The 23,772-nt window shown below is 35.1% G+C and overlaps 1 protein-coding gene across 7 annotated transcripts in view; it reads left to right on the forward strand.

The window, feature by feature from the left end:
- SUGCT (succinyl-CoA:glutarate-CoA transferase) overlaps positions 1-23,772 on the forward strand; it is a 327,347-nt gene that overhangs the window by 59,299 nt on the left and 244,276 nt on the right. For all 7 annotated transcript variants that reach the window (XM_063405277.1, XM_063405257.1, XM_063405296.1 and 4 more), the window contains exon 9: positions 5,364-5,459. In XM_063405277.1, the coding sequence (XP_063261347.1) occupies positions 5,364-5,459 (96 nt within the window). The remainder of the gene's footprint in view (positions 1-5,363; positions 5,460-23,772) is intronic.

The raw sequence follows: 23,772 nt of genomic DNA on the forward strand, positions 1-23,772 counted from the left end.
CTCCTCCTAGCACATCTTTTGTGTGACTATGACTTGCTGTGTGCTATTAGTCAGGTGGCTAACTGGAATCAGCAAATCCCCCATGCTGCATGTGATTGCTGGCATGGATTTGATACCTGCCTAAGTGTCTTCTTGGAAGGTACAAGAACAGGACACTATAGCAGACCTGTTTTAAAATTCTAGTTATTTGTCATTAAAGATTTGATTTTATCTTAACGAGATTGTAGTTGTGGCTAGGATTATGCCACTTATGGATACTTCAGTGCCAGGAGTTTTCTTTTGTGAAGGGTGAATTTATGACAATTTCCTGGAGTTTTGCACTGAGAGAAATCGGTGTCACCGAGTAGAAAACACTTTTTATCGGGAGCACAGTGTTCATACCATGACCACAGACATTCTTCAAAAATTCTCTTTAATAGCATTAAAGCCTGGTCTATGTGATAGTAGTTTTACTTTTTTTTAGTTAACTTTTGCAGGCCAAACCTGCTGCCTTGATGCAGGGACACCACAGATGAAGCAGTATAATCTTGCTCCTTTGTGGGCAGTGGCTTTGCTGTGTATTTGCAGGTGGGATTGTTTGCCCTGCCTATAGGTGTATGCCACTCTTGAACTGATTATTTAGCTTCTGCAGATCTCTCAACTTCAGGCTAGCTGGGCGGCCCTTATAAGCCTGAATGTAAGGTGATGTTTGTTGGTAGCACCTGGGAATGCTATTGTTTACTGCTGGACCCCTGCATGATGGGTTGCCTTGAATTGTGGCAGCTCCCTTGCCTTTGCACAAGGCTGTGGGCTGCCCAGTTCATTCTTGCAGGAGTTTGAAACACAATTCCCTGTTTAAAAACTGGTTAGAACACCACTGTTCATTGTGGTATAGTGCCACATCCTGAAACAGTTGGGTCAATGCTTAGGAATTGCATAATTAGGTGGAAGAGTGGGGATTTCCTGGTAGAGATAGAGGTTTTGGGTTTTGATGTGGGTTTTGGGGTTTTTGGATAATGCAAAAATTACTCAAGGAGCAAGAGCTGAGAGTCACTTGATGCACATGTACATGGAAGCAGCTTCCATAAGGGTAATAGGAAATAACTGCAAAAGCAAAATTAGTCAAACTTAAACATTACCAGTGTCACAATACTTATTAGGGAAAACACAAACCAGTAGAATCAGTCATTTAGGTAAATATTAGCATAGGATCAGTGAATTTAAGAGACCTTTTATAGTGTATGCCAAATGTGGATTGTGGTCTTATGTTCTCATGTAAAGTTTTTTTTAATATGTCACCAGAAGTATGGAAAAGATTATTTGCCTCTGCACAACAGAAGGCAATGCAATTTTCTGGAATGATTTTTTCCTACAAAGCTGTAAATTAATAGTTGTGTTACTGCTCCTGTAACATGGCATAAAGTAAGTTAAGTATTCCAGTGTCAAATGCCTGAGTCTCAAAGTTCATAAGTCTACATGCTTGCTTTAAGAAAAAGCAAACAAAGAATGAGACAGAAATAAATTAACTTGGCTTAGAGTTAAAGTATTGTTAAGATATGTGGCAGTACAGCAGACACAAAATTGGAGGGAGAAGAAAGTAAAGAATGTAATTAAAATGTTATTTTCTCTTTCCAGTTACCTGTCTTCTTTTTTTATTCATATACACTTGTTGAAATTTCATGTAAGTGATTGATTGACTCAGCAAACTCATTGTAATAAATTGTGTTTGATGTCCTATCTTGAAAAAGAATCTTTTGAAATTCTGTCTCTTTTCCTTGTCTGCTGACCTTGTGGCTTTTAATATCTTGTTTCCCATCTGTCTGATTCCATCATAATCTGAGCATAACTTTTCAGACCTTAATGCAGCTCTCTTTTTGTTCTGATTTAAGTAAGTCTGTAACACAAATCTAGGATTTGGCCATCAACAGTAATATTAGAAAGGAATGTTGTGTTCCCTTTACTGATGTGAAATAAAGAAATGCTTATCTGTAGATATTTGATAATGCATATTTACAGTGCATAGATGTGCCTCTGCAAGCAAATGAATACAGAGATGTCTGCATCATTGTAATACATCGCTTTAATGTTGTAAGTTCAAAGATTACTTTTAAGGATTATTTCTTAATTAAAGGAGAAGAGAAATGGGTCTATAAGGTTTCAGGAAAGCAGTTATAAGTATAGATTTTAAAAATACTTAGCTGAATATGTCATACAGATGTACCCAAACTCCAGTTTAAGAGATTGATTGTATTATAGCTGTTTCTACTACAAGAGGTGTCTCTAGCAGTGAGGTCCTGAGTCTTGAATTACAAGGGAATTTGGAAAAGCAGACTTATATTATTAAAACTTTTTTTCTAAAGGATATAATGTCTATAAAAGTGTTCATCTGGGATATCTTTTTTATGCTTATAGTTCAGCAATTTGCTTAACAGCTGTAAGATATAGATAGATCAATTCCTTATGTTCTTTATTAATGACATAAATTGTATACGCTGAAAGGTTTTTATAGACAGTGCCTTTTTAGTGAGACTAAATCTTTGGAGAGGCCAAAGAGAATGAACTGAGCCAGGAAGAGAGGAAAGGGAAAGGCATGGTAGTCCTGGGAAAATTTCATGGGACTGTAGAAGCAGAATCATCTTCTAAGTTTGCTGAACTTGTCAGACAGTTACTATGAATGTGGCAAAAGGCCACAGAGTGCACTCAACAGTATATTTTTACATAAAACACAAAATGCTGATATATTTATTTTATTGTGGTCTATACAAGTTTATTTGTTTGGTGATGATACTACAGCTACTGCTAATAATTCATTTTGTCTGGCTAATTTGACTATGAATAAGGTACCCAGATCAGAGAAGGAAGTCAGAGGAAGCCAAAAGCTTTTTTCCTTCATTAATCCAAAAACCAATAATAAGCAAAAGAGTTTCATAGTATACATAGGCATATGCATTCAAGCAAGTTGTCAATATATTGACCTAAATGGAATTATTCTCCATACTAAGTAGCAAGTTGAACTGAGACTTTGATATAGTCTGAGCAACTGTTATTTCCAACATCACCATCTTTACTAAGCTCCGACTTCCCTGGCATTTTTGGTCTCTTGCTGCTGAAACAAGAGTGATGCAGATGCTTTAGTGGTGAAAGGCCAATATCTAGTGAGCATTATGTTTGAATCTCTTTTTTCTCAGTGCACTGTGAACAAGTGCTTTGGAGAAATCTAGATGTGGGGTTTTTTACCCCATTACTGAAAGCATTGCATTCGTCTCATCAAGGAAGCTGAAGCATTTTGCAACACCATGTTAAGAAGACATATTTTTAGGGATAAAAGTTTTTTTGTGAAGAATATTGTTTATGAAACTCCAGTCCTTAATTCTATAGCATAGAATGTAGAAACAAAGGGATAGTTTGAAATCTTGTCTCAATTACATTTAATATCAATATTTTGGGATTTCTGTTTCACTAAGTTTTAATTCACTATGTTCTTCCCAGAGTTAAGTTTGATATAGCATTTCCTGTATGGAAAATGTGGAAAGTTAAATGCATATTCCTGTTCTTTAGAGATAAAAGCTGGTTGTAATGGACACATCTCACCTGTCAGTGAAATTTGTGTTTAATGTGTCAGCTCTGTAGTGATGCATAAAAATACAGAAGAATATCTAATGCATAATATTTCATCATCACTGCAGAGCCATTTGCTGTGGTAGAGAAAGTATCAGTATGCAGTGTGACCCCAAATTGAAAAATGGCACAAATGATGCATCAAGGCTATGTGTTACTAATAAATGGCACATACTTGTAACTCATTAACTCTTTCTCTGTAATTATGGTGTGTTTCATTCTATAGAGCTGAGGAAAGTTGCAAACTGGGAGAAAAAAATTCTTTCTAGATACTTCCAGTTCCATTTCCTTAACTGCTGAGATTTTTCTGGGTACCAAAGGACAGACATGGTTCAGTATTTTAGCCAAATGAAGTGACACTGGGCTATAAAAAGCTGGACCTGAAATCCAGCTGCAAAATGTTTCCCAACAGTAGTTAGGAATATGGAATTGTATTTCTAGTTAGTATATAGAAATGTAATTTTTGTCAGTTAGACTCTTATTTGCTGTATATTTTCTTAGGTTTTCTGCTGTACTAAATCACTGTATCCATGATTTACAGTTAAATATTTTCTTTAAATATGACAGTGTCACATTGATGTTGTCTTTTCAGAATACATGGAGAAAGAAAAAGAAAATTAAATGGTCTTTTTTTTCCCTGGGAATTCTTATATAATTCACATATTGGATTATGAATCGTGGACTCTGAATTAATTGCATGTTGTGTTGTAGACTAGACTGATTAGTAGGTACAGAATAGTATAAAGCAATTTTTTTCCATCTAATGGGAGAAATATGGAGAAAATAATATTTTTTGAAAAAATTGTTCACATGATCTACTGTTTAGGCAAGGACTTCACTTACTGGTGCAGCTAGTTAACAGAATAAAATAAATGCATTGTGTCCGATGAATTAGTGATTACCTTCCATGGTAACTGTAATGCTTTATTGTTTTACTTGGCTTCAGATATCGTCACACACTGCATTCCCTCAAAGACTTAAGAGTAAGGAATCTGCTATGGGTTATAACAGAACCACTAATTTTCATGCATTACTGCATCACAAATGTTAATTTCTTTTTCCTAAGATATAATCATACTTACAAAATATATATTAAAACTCACATTCTGGTTCCTAAGTTAGTATGCTGTATTTTCCCAAAAGTTAATATTTTTCCAGTTCTGTCTGACTAATAACTTGCTAAATCTCTCCTTATCTTCTAATGACAGATCATTTATCAAGGCCCACGACTTAATTAATATTAAAGAACATGTGGGGAGCTGAAGAATTCAGAAATGTTTTCAATAGCTTGGACATGTAAAATGAGAAGCATAGGAGAAAGATAATCTCGTAACTGAGGAAAAAATCTTTGTTTTAAGCATGGGATTGAGGTTCAGGAAATGGTGAGTTCCATCCCACAAAGCCATCCTGTTTCCCACTAGACTTCGCACAAGACATTGCTGCAGCTGACCATTCTGCAAAATATTTAGGGTAATGTTCTCTTATCTCTCAGGGTAGTTTAATGCTACATATGTCCAACATTTCTGATGCTATAGAAGATGTATTAACTTTTGAGTTTATTTAGTTGTACTTAAGCACTTCCATGATATAGCTGTAGCTTCAGTCTTTCTCATAGTAAAAAGGTGTACAAAATATATAATATCTAAAAGATACTTTTGTGACATAAATATGTTAACATATGTATCTCAAGCACATAGAAAGAAGTCTCAGAGTACTTGTCAATGAAATTTCAGCTTTCCTGAATACTATATTTTTTTCATTTTCAGGTTGCATGTCTCACTCATGTAGCAGCTAATTACCTTAATTGCAAAATTGAAGCAAAACGCTGGGGTACTGCTCATGGGAGTATTGTTCCGTATCAGGTAAGCAGAAAACATTAGGGGATTTTCCTTTGGAATTAATTATTTGATGTATTATGAGATTGAGAACTGACTTTTCCCATGACCTGTAGTCTGTGATGTGTCTGTGTTGAGGTACGACAAGGTTCTGTTGTTCATTGTTGTTTCTGCATTTTGCATATTTCTTCACAGCAGTAGATTAGTAACAGAACACTGAAATAGATCAAAAGTGTTTGCTGAAACTGGATGACTTTAAAGCTAGCATGATGACTTGATTTGTTTTCACCTAACAGAGAAACCTTTTTTTTAAGGTTTACCTGACTTTCACTCCATCCCAGTTATAAACAGAGATCTTTCAATCTTTTCCCGCTGAATTTTTTGTGGTTTTATCATTTTTTGTGGGTTTTGTGAGTTTACAACAGCAGTCTATGTGACCAAGATAATCTGTCATTGCTACATATTTCTAATTTTCTATTGATTTTGCTACAAATCACTGCCTCTGTGAGATAACAGGTTGACAAAAGGAATTAACCAGAACTGAGATTTTCTCAGCAGAATTCGTACTCTGCTACATCTAATGAAGGGTTGACATTCCTTAAAATATCATGACCTTCATCATATAAACAAACACAGGAAAAAAATCTCACTGCAAGTTTTATCTTACTTTTAACCAGTACGGTAAATTCTTCTAGTAAACAAAAAATTTTGTTCTTTTCTAGCTGTTCATTTTGTGTTCTTAGATGGAGGTCATGCCTTTATGGAAACTTGAGGATATATTTAAGTTTAAAAAATCTGTTCTTTATTTCATTTTTTGGGCATTTCTTATCCAGTAGTGTTCACATCTAGTTAGGCAGAGCTTGTATTTCTTAATTTATGTCCAGAGTCCTTTAAGTCTTGAGAGGAGCAGTTTCCAGCATTTGCCTGGGAGAACTGCTCCCAAATACTGCTGAGTTTCTTTAACCTCTTCTTTCTTTTTAGAGAAAGTGAGGGAAATTTAGTGTATAGTCTTCTCAGTGGTGAAGATCATGGTGATCATAATTGAAAGATTTGCTGCTATTGACTATAAAATCCAGCGCAAACATTTTCCACTATTAGGCAGAACTCTCTCACTAGCTAGTGACAGCCAGACCTCCTCAGGTCTAAAAGCAAAATGAGCTGGCTTTGTAAGGACTAAGTCCATGTCATCTAGGAGACTTTCCCCAATATTTGTACTGCATAATCAACTGTCTTGTTATGAATTAGCTACAACAAATGGCACATTGTGTCAGACCAATGGGGAGGCGTTGTGGCTCTTTCTGCAAGACCGAGTTTATTCCTGCGGGGTTCTTGTCTCCAGTGCTACTGGTGTAGCAGTATGGGTGTGTTTCCTAGAGCCAGCTCTCATGACCCAATGTGACCAAGCATTACACAAGTTTTTACATTCTGCTGTCTTTCTGTGATGTGACCTTTTGGTGCAAGCCTTTTGAACTTTAGTATGTTAAGAGTATAAAACAGATCTGAAGTATCTGAAGTTTGTATAAGCAAACCCAAAAACCTGACTAAACAAAGCTTTTTATCTTTACCATATGGCATTTGGGTAAATAATGAAAGTTGCCTTCTTTTATGTCCTTTTGGCCTTTGTTTTTCTGCAGTCAAAATGAAAAGCATACATTGAGTATTCTTTGTTTCTTTTTTCATAGACAGCTCTTTAGGTCTAGGAGATTGTTTTATCTGTTTTTGATTTAATCTTGATTAGTCATTATGAAAATAATTTTTTAAAAAAAATCCTAATAAAAATATGGTTCCTATGTTTTTGTGTGCTGTTTCTATAGTAAGTATTAGAAATATTACCTCAATATTACAAACATTTTTAATGAGAACTTTATTGTTCATAAACCATTAATTGGGGTGGATTTTTAATGGGTGGAGTTGTGTATGTATTTATGGCTTAACATTGCATCAGCTAGCATGATTGCAATTCTGATTGCAAGCAGAAGAATATTTGGGTTTTTAGAGGTTTTTTTTTTCTCTTTACTAACCTAAGCTATACTTAGATTGCAAAGCTCTTCACACACTTGACTTAACCCTCACTGTTGCTATTGTACTAGTTTTATCATTTCTCCTACAGCTCATTTGTAATATAGTAATTTGTAATACAGAACAAATCTCTGAAACTTGACTTTCATTCCTCATTCTACTTATTGAATATGCTGTCTTTTGCTTACTAAGCTAATGACTGTCACAACACTAATTTTTACAATTTTTTTTGTTTCAAGATATTTTCTGCAAGTGAACTACAATTTGTTCAAATAATGAAAAACACATTTCAGAAAATTGAATTTCTGTATAGTTCAAAACAATTAGGTGGTAGCAAACTGTTGGTTGTTTTTTCAGATGTCCTTTATTTTGTTTTGGTGGTTTGTTGTTGTTGTTGTTTTTGTTGTTGTTGTTTTTCCTGTATTTTGAGTCTTCATACAGGTAATAAATTATGAAGTGATACAGAGCATACAGTCCAGTAAAAAGTGTTATGTTAAATCATGGAGGTTTGGCCAAATGTCCTCTTATAGATATTAAAAAGACAAAATCAAAAAAAATATGATCTTTCAGTGTGAGAGATGTCTGATCAGTCACACTAGAGCATTGACCAAAAAAAAAAAAAACCAAAAAACAAACCAAACTATTAAAAGCAGCCTAAAAAGGTACATAAAAAGTAATTTTTTTGCTTACAATTGTTACAATAAGTGTTCTATATTGAATTCTATGGTAGTTTTTATTTTATTGAGATTCACTGAATAAATTTATTCAAAATATCTTTGCAAATGGCTCTATTTTTTTTCTATTTACAAGGTCAAATTTACCTTTGACTGTATCTGTTATTTCACTGAATTTCCCTATTGCTTCTTGGCTGAAACACCAGCAGCATAATTTTTCCCTGAACATGTTCCCTAGATTGACCTTTATTACTTTTCTTTGTATTAAAAAACATAAAAATTAAGCATTAATGAGAAGATGGGTTTTCTCCGTGCTGAAACTATTAACATCTTTGAAAATCTAATTCTGCTCTGGTCTGAGATGTTAAGTTTGGTGTGCAAGGGCTTTCATGTTCTTAAGGTTTTTCTCATTTGCTGACAATGTGCTGACTTTGTGACAAGATCATCTGAAATGTCTGCGTTTTCTGTTCTGTGTGTTCATTACCAGAAGCCAAAGGAAAGGACTTGAACGTCTTTTGAGTATGTAGTGTCTCCCAGGGTTCCTGTAAAACTAACTGTAAAGGTTTACCACAGATTTTCAATGGAGGTGAAATTTGCAATGTGCCACAAAGATGAATTACTCAAGATTCTTGTCAGCCAAAATCAGAAATAATTTTTTGAGTCCTAAAACCTTCATGAGAAACTACTGACTTTGAGCATATCTGCTGTTTAATCAGAGCAATGTAGCTGGAATAGGTCACTCCTGTGATAGTTAATGTAATTGGATCCAAATTTGCTTGGTTTCAAGTGTTACAACACAAACCTTAAGTTCAGGGTTGCACCTTAAGTATAATTTGTACAATTTTTAAAAAACAGTTTCTATAATGAGACACCTTGTTTAGCAACAGCTGCTCCATGATTATCCAGAGGAAATCAGGGTTTAAAAGCATCCGGTTTACGTAAGTGTGCTGAATAGTAAAGTTCTTACTGTTTTCACGTGGGGTGATAAGGTCTTCCCTCATTCTAGTGGTTTCAGAAGTGTAGCTCTCTTGCCTGTACCATGCATGAGATCTGGACATTCACATTTTCATCTTTCAGTTGGTCCACTTGGAATTCATTCTCCTGAGAAAGTCTATCAAACTGGAATGTTTAAATTATGTTTCATGTGGCAGCTTGTCACCCTGCCATCAGACACCCTGGGCAACTGGGAAGTACTTTCAGAGGCAAACTTTCAGCAAAAGGTATAGAGCTGTTTCCTCTCAGGCCATAATGATGGAAGTCTCTTGAGAAAACAGAAACCAAGTTCTTGCAGATATCTAATGGATATGATATTATTTTTGTTCCTGTCTTAAAACTGACAGGGTTTTCTCAAGTATAGTTCACTGTATTTTCAGAATGTGCAATGGGCACAGCCATTCTAAATGGAAGTTAAAAACAAGAGATAGTTAAGAAATTATTTTAACCAATTATCTTTTCTGTTGATTGATCTGTGCATTGTAGTAACTCATTAGACCCAACACTAATGTTTTTTTGTGTTAGAGCATCACTTAGATTCTTAGATTCTTTTACTTCCACTTGTGTTAGGCATAAAATTTTGTTCATATGAGGAAATTATCTTGGTGTCAAAGTTGGTTGAAATGTGTTATGAAAATCAAAGTATAAGCTCACAAGGAAGTGAAAGGTATGAAGTATTAGGAAGATGAGTACTGTCTTAGATAAAATGTCTCTGCATTATTTTTATCATCTGCATCTCATACTTTTTGGTTATATAGAATTTCATACTGTCCAGGAGTCTTACAAAGAAAATTCCACACCTGTCACTTGTGTCCCATCACATTCAATTATTCAATTATTGACCTGATTCATCTGGCAGAGATGCTTTCACACAAAGGCACAATGTGCACCAGTTTTTCTACCTCAAGAATCTCTCAATTTGTTTACTTTTTTTTTTTTTTTTTTTTTTTTTTTTTTTTTTTTTTTCTTTCAGTGAAGAGGACAGCAGAATAATGTCAATCATTTAGAAATTTCAAACTGCTTATTCCATGCAAGAATGGTGATATGTACTCATTTTCTTGTCTGTCTTTATGTGGTTTTGTTGGATATTTCTGCAGCTAATGAATCTTGGAGTCAAAAGCAACAAAGAATAGCACTTTGGATATTTGCAGAGTTTTGTTTTGTGCATGAGATTCTCCTTAAATAAATTCAAAATGGAAGAAAATCTTTCTGCTCTAGCCCAGTCTAGGAGAAGATGAAACTTATGCACAGGAAATATAGTAAAATACAGATTTTTTGGGAGGAGAGGGGGAAGTTTTAAATTCAGGCAATGCAAGATAACCCTTCTTACTCAGTGAATATTGTCTACATAATACTCATTTGGACTATTTAGACTGCCTTGGGGGCCCATTTTCCTGTATTTTTCTTTTAAGCAATAAAGCATATATACCACTAAACATGAAATTTAAATGTATTCACAGATCAACTGAATAGAAACTTTCTGTTCTCAAGCAACAAAGTGTGTTCTATCACACTATGTGAATAATATTTCCAAAGAACAGTTTGGCCATCCTCATGATAAATGTCTTTACTCATATGATAAATACCCAATACTTTAGTGCCCTTGATCTACTTACCTATAGTTTTGTTTTCTACTTGTCTGCTTCCTTTATGTCATCTTACAAGGCACAAGAAAGAGTTTCATAAAAAAAGCTTGTGTCATAATGGATTCTGTAAAACAAGAAAACAAGAATATAATTTGCAGGACTTTCCCCTGTCTTTGTTTTTGAACAAGTTTCTATTTGTATATTTCCTTACTAGATTTTTTCAGATGTTTCCTACTGTGGTATGAGATTAACCACTGACTGCACAAACATTTTGGTCTTATTGTGATTATAGAGGACTAGAGCTGGTGCTCTGCTTGGTAAGAAGTGCTGGAGTGCAGATTTTTTCCTTGTCATTTTAGTAATTGAAAAAGTATAGTAATCATCTGTGGCAATCTCTGTAGAAAGCTGTTAATTTATGAGTAATTAATTCTAGTTATTCAAACGTGACAACATTATACTGATGATTTTGTGAGGATTGTCCTTCAGTGGATTGTCAAGCCTCTCTCCTGGCAGAGCAGCTGTCTGGAAACCAGTTCAGTAGATTTGCCTTGGGCTATTGTAGATATGCTTTCAGTGTGTGATGTGAGATGTAGTTGTAAATTCATTCATATATATCTTCTCTTGTCAGAGACACCACTTCAAAGAAGCTGACCTTGTATGCACACAGACAGCTTCTACCTGCACACAGGGAGTTTTCAGATTGAAATAAAATGTGTTTTTAATTGAAAACCTGACACTGGGTTTTTTTGGGTTTTTTTTCTGAAGGAAATACTCCTGCACCATTTCATTTTAAGCAATGCAAGATATTTTTTAAATGTCTTTTATACTTTGAATTTTCAAAACAGATATGGATAATCACAACTACTGTTAAGGAAAGATAGTTGACAAGTGAGATGGTCTCACTTTTGATCTTCTCCTAGGAAATGTCACATACTATTCTTATGTATGTGCTTGTATATTTGTATGTAGTGACATATATATTTACACTCATTTAAACTGAATGTACATTAAGATTATTTATCTGTCACTTGTCCATGGATATATGAGAAAAGCTCTAATTAAACTAGGGTAGGAATACACATGTACTCATGTTCAGTGTCATTTGGTGGACGTTTGACTTTTATGTATACTGTTAATTGTTTCCTGCACATTTGCCCATTGCTGGAGTAAGGGATCTAGTTAGTATTATTTACAGCAAACAAGTTACAAGGCTACAGAATATTACAGATTTGTATATTCATGTCAAATTTAGTTCTTAGAAGAGCAGTTTAACAGGGCCCTGATCAGTAGAGGGCTCTTCACACTGTAGCTGGTTGGAAAGTGATGAAAGTAGGATCTGTGGGATTGTAGAGGAGGTATTGACTGCAGCTGGATCACTTTCTTCTAATCTGTTTGTTGGATCCAAGGCAGAAGAATGAACTTTGCTTTTCCTTAACATCTGTGTCAAAGTCATTGTATTACTATACACTGCAGCCACTCATAAGCTGAAACATGTTTAAACAGTCTGAAAGAGAACTCAGACATCTGTGTATCAGTATCACTCAATGACTTTTAACATAATCATCCTGTGTGTGTATATATATATTTATATATATACATATATATATATACATAAATAGGTGCCTATTTTTACTGTGTGAAGTTTGTGTCAGTTTTGGTTGGGAAAAGTTGATTGTTATGGAAAAGTATGTCCACTAGATGTCATTCATGTAATCTAGTTTTTGTTGCAGCATTTATTTCTGGAGAGCCATGTAGGATGGTGGATACAAATTACCAGCATTATTAACTGTTTTTCTATATGCAGTGCTTTTGACTTTATATGTGTGTGGCACGCTACAAAATAATATTACCATTGTCTCTGTGATGGGTTTGATCTCCTGTCTTTGCCTATTTTTGCTTACAGTAGCATTCTAGAACTCCTGTCTTTGCCTATTTTTGCTTACAGTAGCATTCATTGTTGCATGAATAGATGTGTTATATATAAAAGCACCCAGGTAAGCTGCATGTAGCTGGTAACTCTCTGCAAGGAGAGACATGGGTATAGAGGTCAGGGCATTATGCCCCAAAGGAAAAAAAATATCGTATGATTAGTATAATTCCACCCCAAATGTGATGTTATCTAAGCTCTGTATAACTAAAAGAGCAGTTTTTTAGAAAAGTGCCTATCTAGTTAGGAAAGTGAACTCAAATTTCAGAAACTTACACAAGTGCATTTATATACTTACATATCTTTGCCACATAACTATGCTTGAATATCTGAGGGACTTAAAGTAGAATCACTTTAATCTAGTTTAAATAAAATACCCTGTATGTGGACAGGTCAGAAGTGCGTCTGAGAATTCAGTTGGGTGGGCCTATTGGATCTGTACTGACTGATATTAGTACAGCGTATGCTAGTAATTGCTAGCCAGCTTCTGGAGAGCCATATCCATACCTTCATTGAGGAGCAACTGCTGCAACATTGGCCTGTGCTCTTTCCCACTTTCAGCTTGGAGCAGCTTCAGTGAAACTGGAAGCTGGAGATCACAGCTTCCGCCAACCTCCCTTTCCCCTTCCATATGGAATAAAGGATTTCTCTGCCCTATGTAGTCAGCCAGAGGGCAAGATGGGGAAGTGATAATCCTCTTGGAATGAGCACTTGCATGAAAAATGATAAATGTTACATTGCATGGGGATTAACACTTGCTTATGAACTGGCTTTTAATAGAGTGATGCTTCTCTTTCAGCAATGTGAAGGTTCATTGTACTCATAGACACCTTTTAATTCAGATTAGGAACTTTACCACTGCTCAGCCAAAATGGAGCCATCTGCCACCAGAAACATAAAGCTGTTCAAAGCTGTTTCACCCTTTTGCATATTGTCCTCAAGAGTGTAAACCACTTACTTTCACATAGCATTTACTTGGCTAAAGAAAGGCTTGTTCCCCACATCTCATCACAACATTCTTCTTTCTCCCAGCATGAGAGTTGCATTTCTGTTCACATTTAATGCATATGTTTGAAGTCTGTGCTTTATCTCCGTGAAACTCTGAAACAGGACTCTCCAGAGGTAGTTTAATGAATGGAGTTGCTGCATAAACTACATCTCTTTTCATTTCTTTGATGGGAGAGTTTGTGTTATGTGGTGAGGATGTTCACAGAGCGAGTCAATCTGTGAGTGGAGTTTGTGAAGTTTGTTTGGTATCTCAGATATATTTGATATTAAGCACTGCTTCAGAAAGAATTGGTGCACAACCTGATTGCTACTTTGCAGGATGACCTCTTCTTTTCACAGTGAGTTGACATGTCATCAAACTTGGTCATTAAGTTAATTTCCAAGCACTGATGTCTGCAAATAAATTTGGTGTAGGCTATATTGTTTTGTTGAAAATTATTGCCTTACTGCTACAATAAGGTTAGCTCCACTGGAATCACAACTGTGATACTCCAGTACACTGTCACTCCTGAGAAGGTAATGGGAAGGGTAGTGAGAGGGCTTCTGTTCTATTTTCAAAAATGACTTGTGAAGTTAAGAAGTACCAGGCCTGTCGTCTTTCTAAAGTATTGAAGATTTAAATGCTAAATCTGGTTATGAACATAAGCTTTAACTATGCAGTGCTTTTTAATGTTGTTTCTCATGTCTTACTAATGCTTTCACTAATAAAATCTGATGGCAAAAAAATTAAAAACTGTAGTCTAAGGCTTTTTCTATTATTACCAAAATTGTTTTGATTTCCTTACTTTTTAATAAGTAGTTGTTCTGTTGTATTGAGAGGGATAAGGGTGAAGGAGAGAGAAAAAAATTTAAAGTAGTTCTCTGTTTTGACAAAATCATACTTCCTGACCATCACCTAAAACACGCAGTACTCACTGTCTGGAATTTACTCTTCTAATACAAATTAAGCTAGAGAAATTGATCTTACATCTGTATCCCCAAGGGAACTTCAACCAGTTTTATCCAGTCTACACCTTCACTTTTGTTCACTTATATCTAGGATAGTTTTGACAGATGTTTTTTCCAATTTCTGTTTACCAGAAGTTTTGCAATATGTGCTACAGTCTTAATTATGTAGTTTCTGATGCCCACTGAGAGGAGTAAAAGAAATAGCTCTATTTTCAGTAAGGAAGATAGAACCTGGATTTAGGGATGGGTTTTTGGTTGTATAGTTATGTTGATGTGTTGTGGCAGTTGATCACCATGTTGCATCTAGCAAGTTTTTACATATGTAAATATATGTACATCTACAGTGTTCTTATTCCTGCATTATGTGAAGTCAGTTCATTCGTGTTGATTTTATTTCTGATATGATTTCCACTTTGATCACTTCTTCAAGTGGTGTGTCCAGATCCACCAATTGAGTTAAGTGGATTCTACATGTTTCTGAGTAACACAAAGATCTTTCACATGTGTTTAAGGCACCTAAGAATAACTTGCTTTAGCTTTTTAACAGCAACACATTGCAGTGTCTCCTTCATATAAGGTGTTCTGTTGCCAGAGCTGCAGCTTCCTTTTGATTTACTGTTAAAAGATTTTTGGACTTCCTTTGTCTATATTCCAAGTTTTTTGTTTTGTTTCGCTATGGATCATTTTGCACAATAGTAGTTAGTTATCAGTTACACTGATGACTCCAAATCCAGTTGAGGGTACTCCAATTTTGAATGAGGATGTCCCTGTGTGGTTTGGTGAACTTTTTAATTTTTGGCATGTTAGTTTTACATCATTAGTCATCTGTCTCTTCCTGGGTGCTTCTAGGTAGATGAAGCTAGGGATTTCAAAAAGTTGTAACAATATGGAAGACCCAACTTGTGTTTCATATTTTGTATTTTATATTTTCTATATTTTGTGTTTTAGAAAGCTACTGGGGTAAAGAGCAGAAGGTAAATTTTCTTAGTGGAAAACCTATTCTTTCTAGATAAAAATAAAAAGCAGACAAAAGGTTATCTTTTAGTTCGCTGTCAGTTAATATTAGTTGTGCTTCATGGAATGGCCATAATAATAAGCAAATAGGAACTTGATGTGACTTCCTTCAGCTAGAGAAACATTAGCTGAATCTATGTAACAGTTAAATCCTAACATAAAGATAAGGAATATAAAATACTACAAATACTGAGGTTAGCCTGTATTTTCATGTCTTTTCTAATCTGACACAAGTTTTAACCTTTTCAAATTTGTCTTTGGCATATGTAGTTATGGTAGTGTCTAGAGAGTTTTGACCATGAATAATAGTTGTAACAATGCAACAAAGGATTTTGTAGTATACATAAGTTATTAACAAAACCAAGAATAATTTTTTCCTGTGTACAAACGTACAGCATTTTATTTGAGGATTTTAAATATAGGACTGAATGTCTTGAAGTAATTCTATGATTTCACTTTTTTTTTCCCTTGATGTTACCCATTTTTACATGCTCATTTGACATTCACCATTTTGTCAAAGTTGGGAGATAAATGGGAAGTATAAATGGTCATCACATGACTGCTGAAATTAGGAAATAATCTCAGATTTGTTTAATATTACAGTGTTTACTGATGTATTTAATCCATGAATGATGAGGAAGGCCATGGGCAGCAATTGTATGTATATTTGTATTAAGAGTCTGAACAGGTAGCTCATTTAAGAGAGTGTTATTATTGAAACCTCTTAGCACTCCTGCATAATTATGCTGTCTTTCCACTGTTACGTTTTCAAACCCCTTGAAGATTCCTCAGTAATTTATTTCCTGCTATTTAACCGTTTTGAGTAATAATGATGATAAGAAAACAGTTAAATAGTTTCTTTTCCAAGTACCAGGTGCTGAAAGCAACTGAGAATGTCAGTGGTTTTTTTAGTGGTTTCCTGCACATCTTGTGCAAGCTTCTTCAAACTTGAGTCGTTTAAGCCTTTGTCAGATCAAAAAAGATAAAATAAATGATTTGTAGTCAAGACATTGGGCTGAAACTAAGAAATGTAGTTCTATGTTTGCTTGCAAAATAGCGGTGTTATTTCTGGTTTGGGTGTTGCAACTTTGTTTAATGTGACACTGATTTTTGGGAGAGTGCTCCCAATCCATTTTTAATACAAGATAGAGCAGTTTCTTAAAATCAGCAGTTCCAGGTTGCAGCAAGTAACAGAGTGGTAGTTATTTCCAGAATTTGTGCTGCTATGTTTTTTACCACATTTTTGTTTATCTTTTGAGATCTGATTACTGGTTTTGGGTTTGAGTAAGGTACTTTTACATGCTCCTGCTTTATCTTTTAAAGAGCTGAACTGTTCCTTCTATTTTTCTCTTGTTTGATCTCTATTTAGATAGTGGGTTGTTCGTAAGATGTTGAAAAGAGATTATTTGTGTTTTGCTGGCTGTATAGCATTGAACAGTGCAATGTACAGGATCTAGTTTCAGTGCTGCAAGCAGGGAACAATCATAGACAGTCTTGGATAGGGCTATTCCTTCTCTAAGTAAAATCATCTTTAACAATATTGCTTTACAAAGATATTTACCTCCCTTATTCTGGGTCTCCACAACCCCTCAGGCAGTTCATTCTAGTGCTTCACTGTTCATAATCTCAGTGGCACACAAGGCAATATGCTAGGAATATTCAGACCAGACATTAAGAAAAGCTTCCTAATAGAGAAGACACATTCCTTCCTCTTTTCAGTAGTCTTTTTTGATCTTATAGGCTGGTATGTCTCAGACTTCTCTAGGCTAAATGTTCCCAGCTTGCTTAGTCTTTCCCCTTAGATCACACATTCCAGAATTTACTGTTAATCTCTGTACTTTTCTTTTGGAATACAACAATTTTGTGGCATCCAGAACCAAATGCAGTACATTACTCCAATTCCAGTTTCATCATGAAGTACAACAGAAAGAATATTTTTGTGACTATTGTGGGTTCTGCTGACGATCTGAAATGCCATTTTAATATTACCTTGCTGTTGCAAAGGAGATTTTGTTTAATTCGTATTCAGTTTGTGAAACATGTAAATTTGGATTCTTTTCTCTTGCATGCAAATTTTTCATGTCAATGAATTACTCATGCCTAACTGTAGAACTTCCCAGCTGATTTTCATTGTTGAATTTTACCTTCTGCTTTCAGATTTCATCTTCCAGTTAGCTGCAAACATTTTCATTTCTATCTAGTCCACCCAGTACTTTCAGTTCTTTCAGTTTTGTGGATCTTCAAGTTTGATGTACATCCTTTCCTCTCTCAATATCTGTGTTTTTGATGAGATTATTGAAATGATCCATAAATAGTTGATAGTATTTTTTCACATTGACAAATTGTTCATAACCCCTTTGGGTGATATCCAACCAGTTGATAATTTGTTTTCTCATATGGTCTTACTTAAATTGTACTGCCCTTCCCTGTAGTCTCATGTGCAGAGACAGACACCTGTCAGTGTATTTGAACTTTGGAAGGTGATACTGTCTGTTACCTTTCCTCTGGTTGTTTGGTGGCAAATGTATGTGTGTCCTGCTGGGATGTAAGTGCTGACATATAATTTGCTTGATTTTATTATTTTTTTTTAATTCAATCACTGTGTTTGCACATTCTAATCTCTGTTATCACAATTCTGTCCCCAAGATGATAGTGTGTAGCTTCCTCGGACTCTACTGCAAGAATTCTAGAAAAAAATCTTAGCAAGTGCTTGCTAAGCAACATGAAAACTGTGTTTTCAGATGTATGCTCTCAACACAGCATTTTCATAATCTAGCTCAAATTTCATTGTAGGTTGCCTGTTGGTGTGCTACTGTACCCTTCTAATGAATTCACTGCATATATGTTTGTGTAGAGCAGAATAGAGTAAGTAGATATTCTTTTAATGCAAATATCAAGCAACTAAAATAGTAACACATTGCACACAGTAAATAGTAGGCAGATGGGTTGCTCCTGGAGATTGTGAATGTTCATAAGAATCAAGAGGGTCATGAGTTAGTTTCAGATGGCATTGATTACTGTGCTAAGCATCTTAGACACCCAAATCCAATTGAATCCATTAAAAGTGCAAGTTTAGTATGGCTTCAAGGACACGTAAGACTTGTTGATTAATTTCTGTGTTATGGTTTAAGAATTTCAACTGGAAACAGAAGTTAAAACCTCTTGATGAATGTGCCAACTCCCCCTATATTATGAGTTCCAAAAATTGCTTTGATGGAAAAAGAAGGAAGCTGACTTCTTCACATAATTACCCAATCTGACTTGGCAGTATGTTAAACTTTATCTATGTTTTAATAAAAGCTTACTCAGTTATTTGGTTTTTGCATCTTTGATTTCAGTTCCTTGAGGGAATCAAGACCCTGTTCTTGGTTTAGAAAGACTTTACTGTCTGGATGTAAATGGGTTTTTTTTGATAATGTATGTAAGGCTCATCAGACTCATCAGTAATGTATCAACTCATCAGGACTTGGAAGGAAAGGCAGCTTCTCCCTGAAGTTCAAAAATACTGAAAAGGCTAAAATGCTGATAGTTTTTGTTTTAGAGCATCTCATGGCTTTTATGCCAGCTTTATGATTTTTGGGAGATCTGAGTGATTCTGAGTATTAGCATAATGTAATAATTCACTGTACCATCTGCTGTGATTCCATCAGGACATACTCCTTTGACATCCCTACCCCAAAAACATTGCTGATAACATTGCTTCCAAGCTCTGTGTCCCTCTGTGTATTCTAGGGAATGAGCAGACCTTTAATTTCTGAAAGGCCACTAAGAGACAAACCTGGCCTCCACTAAATTTAAAATGCTGTTCAAATCCATTGTAGTTGTTCTGATGTCATACTTCAAGAATGTCTTAAAACATGTATGTAAACAAGTTGTAATGAGAATTAGAAACGCTGCAGACTGGATGTCTCCAGAACCATTGTGGAAGTGGCTGCAGTGGAACTTGGTGGTTGGGTAATGGTGTGATGGGAGTTTCAGCTCAGGCAGGGAAGACGCTGTGTTTGCCACATGTGAATTCATATAGTGCTTCTTTTTTACTGTCAAGGGATTAGCACAGCATTTTTAAAAAAATATTTGAGGTATAGCAGAATAGGGGAATAGCTGAACACATATTGCAGACAGCTGCTTTTTTGAGCTTATGAGCTAAGTATCTGCTGTAGCTGGGAAGCATCAAATAAGAAATTAAAACACTGCCAATGCGTGTGATAGGACTTTCAAAATACCAAGTAAGAGCTGTGCCCTTCAAGCAAGTAACCAGAAAAAGAATGAGAGACAAGAATATCTGCATGCCATTTGGACTAAGCTTTCCTGCCTAACAGTAATTTGTATGATAACCATTATTTTCAATGTATTTCTGAGTCCATACTTTATGAATATCGGCCAGTGATAGAAAATAGAATTGTGAAATGTGTTAGAGAAAAAGGGATGTTGGAAGTGATATTTGAGTTCTGAAAGTTCAGCATTTACTTTTACCATTCTAGTTCTCTGTTTTCTTGTAATATGAGCACTAAAAACTATGAATAAACTCAGACAAGCTAGACATTTTTCTTTAATTTTGTAACATTCAGTCCAGTGTTTAATATTCACTTACAGAACATATCTTGCTGCAAATGCAGGTTAAGTAATAAAAACTAGTGGAAAGATTGTAAAAGCTTTACATTTACTTTAAACATTTACTTTATAAGATATCAAATTCTTGGTTGTTGTTTGTGCAGCTACATATAACTGGGATTTTATCAACTGATTATTTAATCAATTGATACTGCATTGAGCTGTATCACATTAAATCATGTGTTAGTAGTAAGGGGAACATTCTGAGGCCAGTATTGCCCTTTCAGATTAATCTGTCAATAAAATTAAGAATACCAAGTTCCTAGAATAAGAAGGAGTATATGGACTGCAACATTATGCTCAGTTCTCTTGGAAATCAAGTGTGTGGAGAAGCAACCATAAAATTTGCCAAGCTAGGAGGTAACCCAAGCACATTGAGGCTACAGTGATTAGAAAAGGAAACTGGAATATTGTGTGGCTATAATCTATTGTTTGACATCCAGTGCCTGCTCCTGTGTATTTTACTTGCCTCTTTTGGTCACCTGACTGGAGACATTAAGTGGGCCACAGGGTAAGCCAGGAAATTCAGCTCTTGGCTTTCCAAGTCTGCAACTGCAGCTCAGTTGTTTCCCCTTTCCCCTTCCCCCTCTCTCTTTCTTCACAGCTGGTCAGCACATGCACAGTAATTGCTTAGGGCAGGTAAGGCAGATTTGGAAAGATACAGATGGTGCACATGCAAATCTGCACTAAATTTTTGGAATGCAGCAACGGGGTGAAGTTAATGTAAAACGAGATTTCTTTTATGTTTAAAGTTTCTAAAACTTATAAAAAAAGAGAGACAACAAATTCACTTAATAACCTTTCCTTTTCTCTACTACTACTCACTGAGAGAGTCTGGGATTTTGCCAAAATATTACACATTGCTCAAGAAGATTACAAAGAAATCCCAGACATGCACTGGAGAGTTATTAGATTTAACATTTCTAAAAGATATTTTCAACAGCTAAATTCTTGTTAGAGCATTGTTTTCCTCAACTTTCAAAAGCTGCCACAACTCAGTCACAGATAAGAACTTCCAGCTTTTTAATTGATACATAAATTGAGTTTAAAACCAAATCCACTACATTTCCTGTGGTAAAGGAAACACATACTCCAGTTTGGTTTGTCTCTAATTTGAAAATCATGTTCTCAGGAAATCCTGCATAATTTTTTTTTTTGCGTAAACAGGAAAAGTATTTATTTGCTTGGGGCTCTGTTTGTGTCAACATGGGGGTGAGCAGAAGTAGTGTAGATTCTGAAACTCATGTCTTAATGAATATTTTCAGAATAAAGAAAAATATATTCCAAATAATGTGATTTTTTTCTCTGATCATGGATGGGCTAGTAGGCAGGGGTTTAAAATGCTTTATTTTCTCCTTTACATGTTCTTACTGTTTCTCTGAATTTCAGTAATGAGGGCAATTAAAAATGAGAAGATGACAAATTTGTAGGGAATGTGTCTTTTTATTCCTTTTCAGGTATTCTTGCCTTGACTGCAAAGTTGCTTTTTGTCATCTGGAAATGAATGGTTTGTAAAAAGCAATTGTAAAATTGCTGCAGGATTTCAGCCCTCACATCCTTCTCTGCTCTCACCCTCTCAAGGCCCTAAATTTACTTTTGCCATTTGTAGCAGTGCAGTTGAGGGTTGAGTTTCTTGTTCTCCTGTTTCTTGTGAGCTTTCCTGATTTCACTTACTGTTTGAGCAAGATATATTGGATTTTATTTTCTCCTGTTAGTATGAACTCTACACTTCATACAATTGGTTTTGTTTTCAGTTAGAAAATAGCGTTACACATTTTGAGTATAAATTGTGCAGTAAGTAGGCTGCTTTTTTTTTTTGTGTGGGTGGAAACAATCTGTAGAGTTATTGCAGGAGCTGAACCCTGTTTAGTTATAAAACTTTTGAAAGAAAAGGACAGAGATTTTTAAGGAACTATTTGTGGATATATTTTTTTAAAACCAGGATGTGATTCAAGCTATTATTTAACAAAAGGACTTGACAACCTCACCAAATGCAGAGAAAAATTAAGTATGGGAGCAGGTGCATGCTTGCTTTATTTGGACTTGTTTGTGGCATTTTCTTAAAAGTTTAAAGTTCAGTATATCACTCTAACAAACTGTGGTCATGAACTTCATAGCTTCAGGGGAAAATTGGAAGCGGTGATAGTCTTAGCAGAAATGTTAACACTAAAGTTACTCAGAGAACATAGTTTAGAGTGGAAAATCAGGTTAGTTTCCTCTTTTGTTTTCTCAAGGGTAAACTGTGAGTTAATGTAGTAACAACAAAATGATAGGTATTTCTTTATAGGTTTTTTTTTAATTCAGTGAAACAAACAGATTTTTTCCAGTAATCATTCTAAGAGGTATTTTAAGTATGTTAACCCAAAATAGTAATTATAACTGACCATATGTTGCCATGAGAACTACTTTGTGTGTTATGTTGCTGCACATAGCAGGACTTGCCATGGAAGGATATTCTCAGGAGCATTGAACACAGTTTGAAATGTCCACTTGGTGAAGTCATACTTGTGTTAGATTAATAACAAACATATTTGCCTCTTCTAGGTAATCTTGGAGGGGTAAGCAGGTTAAGCTACTACAGATTCGTTTTTTACCACACCTTTTTTTTTCTACTTTATTTATTCTATAAGTACATATATCTGAAAACTTTGATTGCATGTTCCCATTTCTCCTGTATGATCCAGGAACAGAGCTTAAATTCTGATTGTGAGTTTTTGAGGCATCAGTTTATAGGAAGTTGTAGTCATTCCATTTTATATACATGGGCAGTTCCAAGTTACCTCTTTTTCTCTTTGAAACAAATTTTAAATGCTTCATAGTGTGATTTTTGAAGCAATTTGTATTGTTTTTTGAAGTTGATAATTATTTTGATGGATAATCTTGGTTGGAGTAGTATGCATGGTTTACATACAACTGTGAATTTTAGTCAGAAACCTTGGATATAGTTCCAAAACTAGAACTTCTGCATGTATTTTACTTGTTTTTAAGCCTTGTGGGCAAACGTGTACTATACCCGTGTCATCTTTATATAAGGAAATATTAGGACTTCCAGGGAGAAAAATAAAAAGCATATGTCCAAATAATTCACTATGAAGAATTGAAAAGCCTTTACAATTCCTTTAATCAAAAATGCCAGATGAGGAAAGAAATTTTTAGGCTACTGATGCCATGTGTGTTTGTAGTTTACAGGTGTGAGTCTAGTGTAGGTGTAAAGGATATTTCCCAGAAAATAAGGGATAGGAATCCCTCAAACTCTTCTCAACTATGAATATAATTTTATAGTTTTATAGTTTTAACCTTTTTTTTATTTATACTTTGTGGGTGTTTTTGACAACTTATCTATGCTGTTCTTCATCATCAACAGTATTGGTCTGCCAGCAATATCTGCTGCTATTAGCAAATTTTTGAATACTGACTTTTTAGATGGGATAACGAACTATGTTTTCTTCTCACCTTTTGTCCACTGCTAGTGATGTCTGTCTTGTGTAAATTAGTTAACCTGTAGCCACAGAATAGCAGCTGTTTTCTGACTTAGCCTTAGATCAGGTAGGAAGGCTGTT

The sequence above is a fragment of the Prinia subflava genome, chromosome 1 (assembly GCF_021018805.1).
Source record: "Prinia subflava isolate CZ2003 ecotype Zambia chromosome 1, Cam_Psub_1.2, whole genome shotgun sequence".
Classification (NCBI taxonomy): domain Eukaryota; kingdom Metazoa; phylum Chordata; class Aves; order Passeriformes; family Cisticolidae; genus Prinia; species Prinia subflava.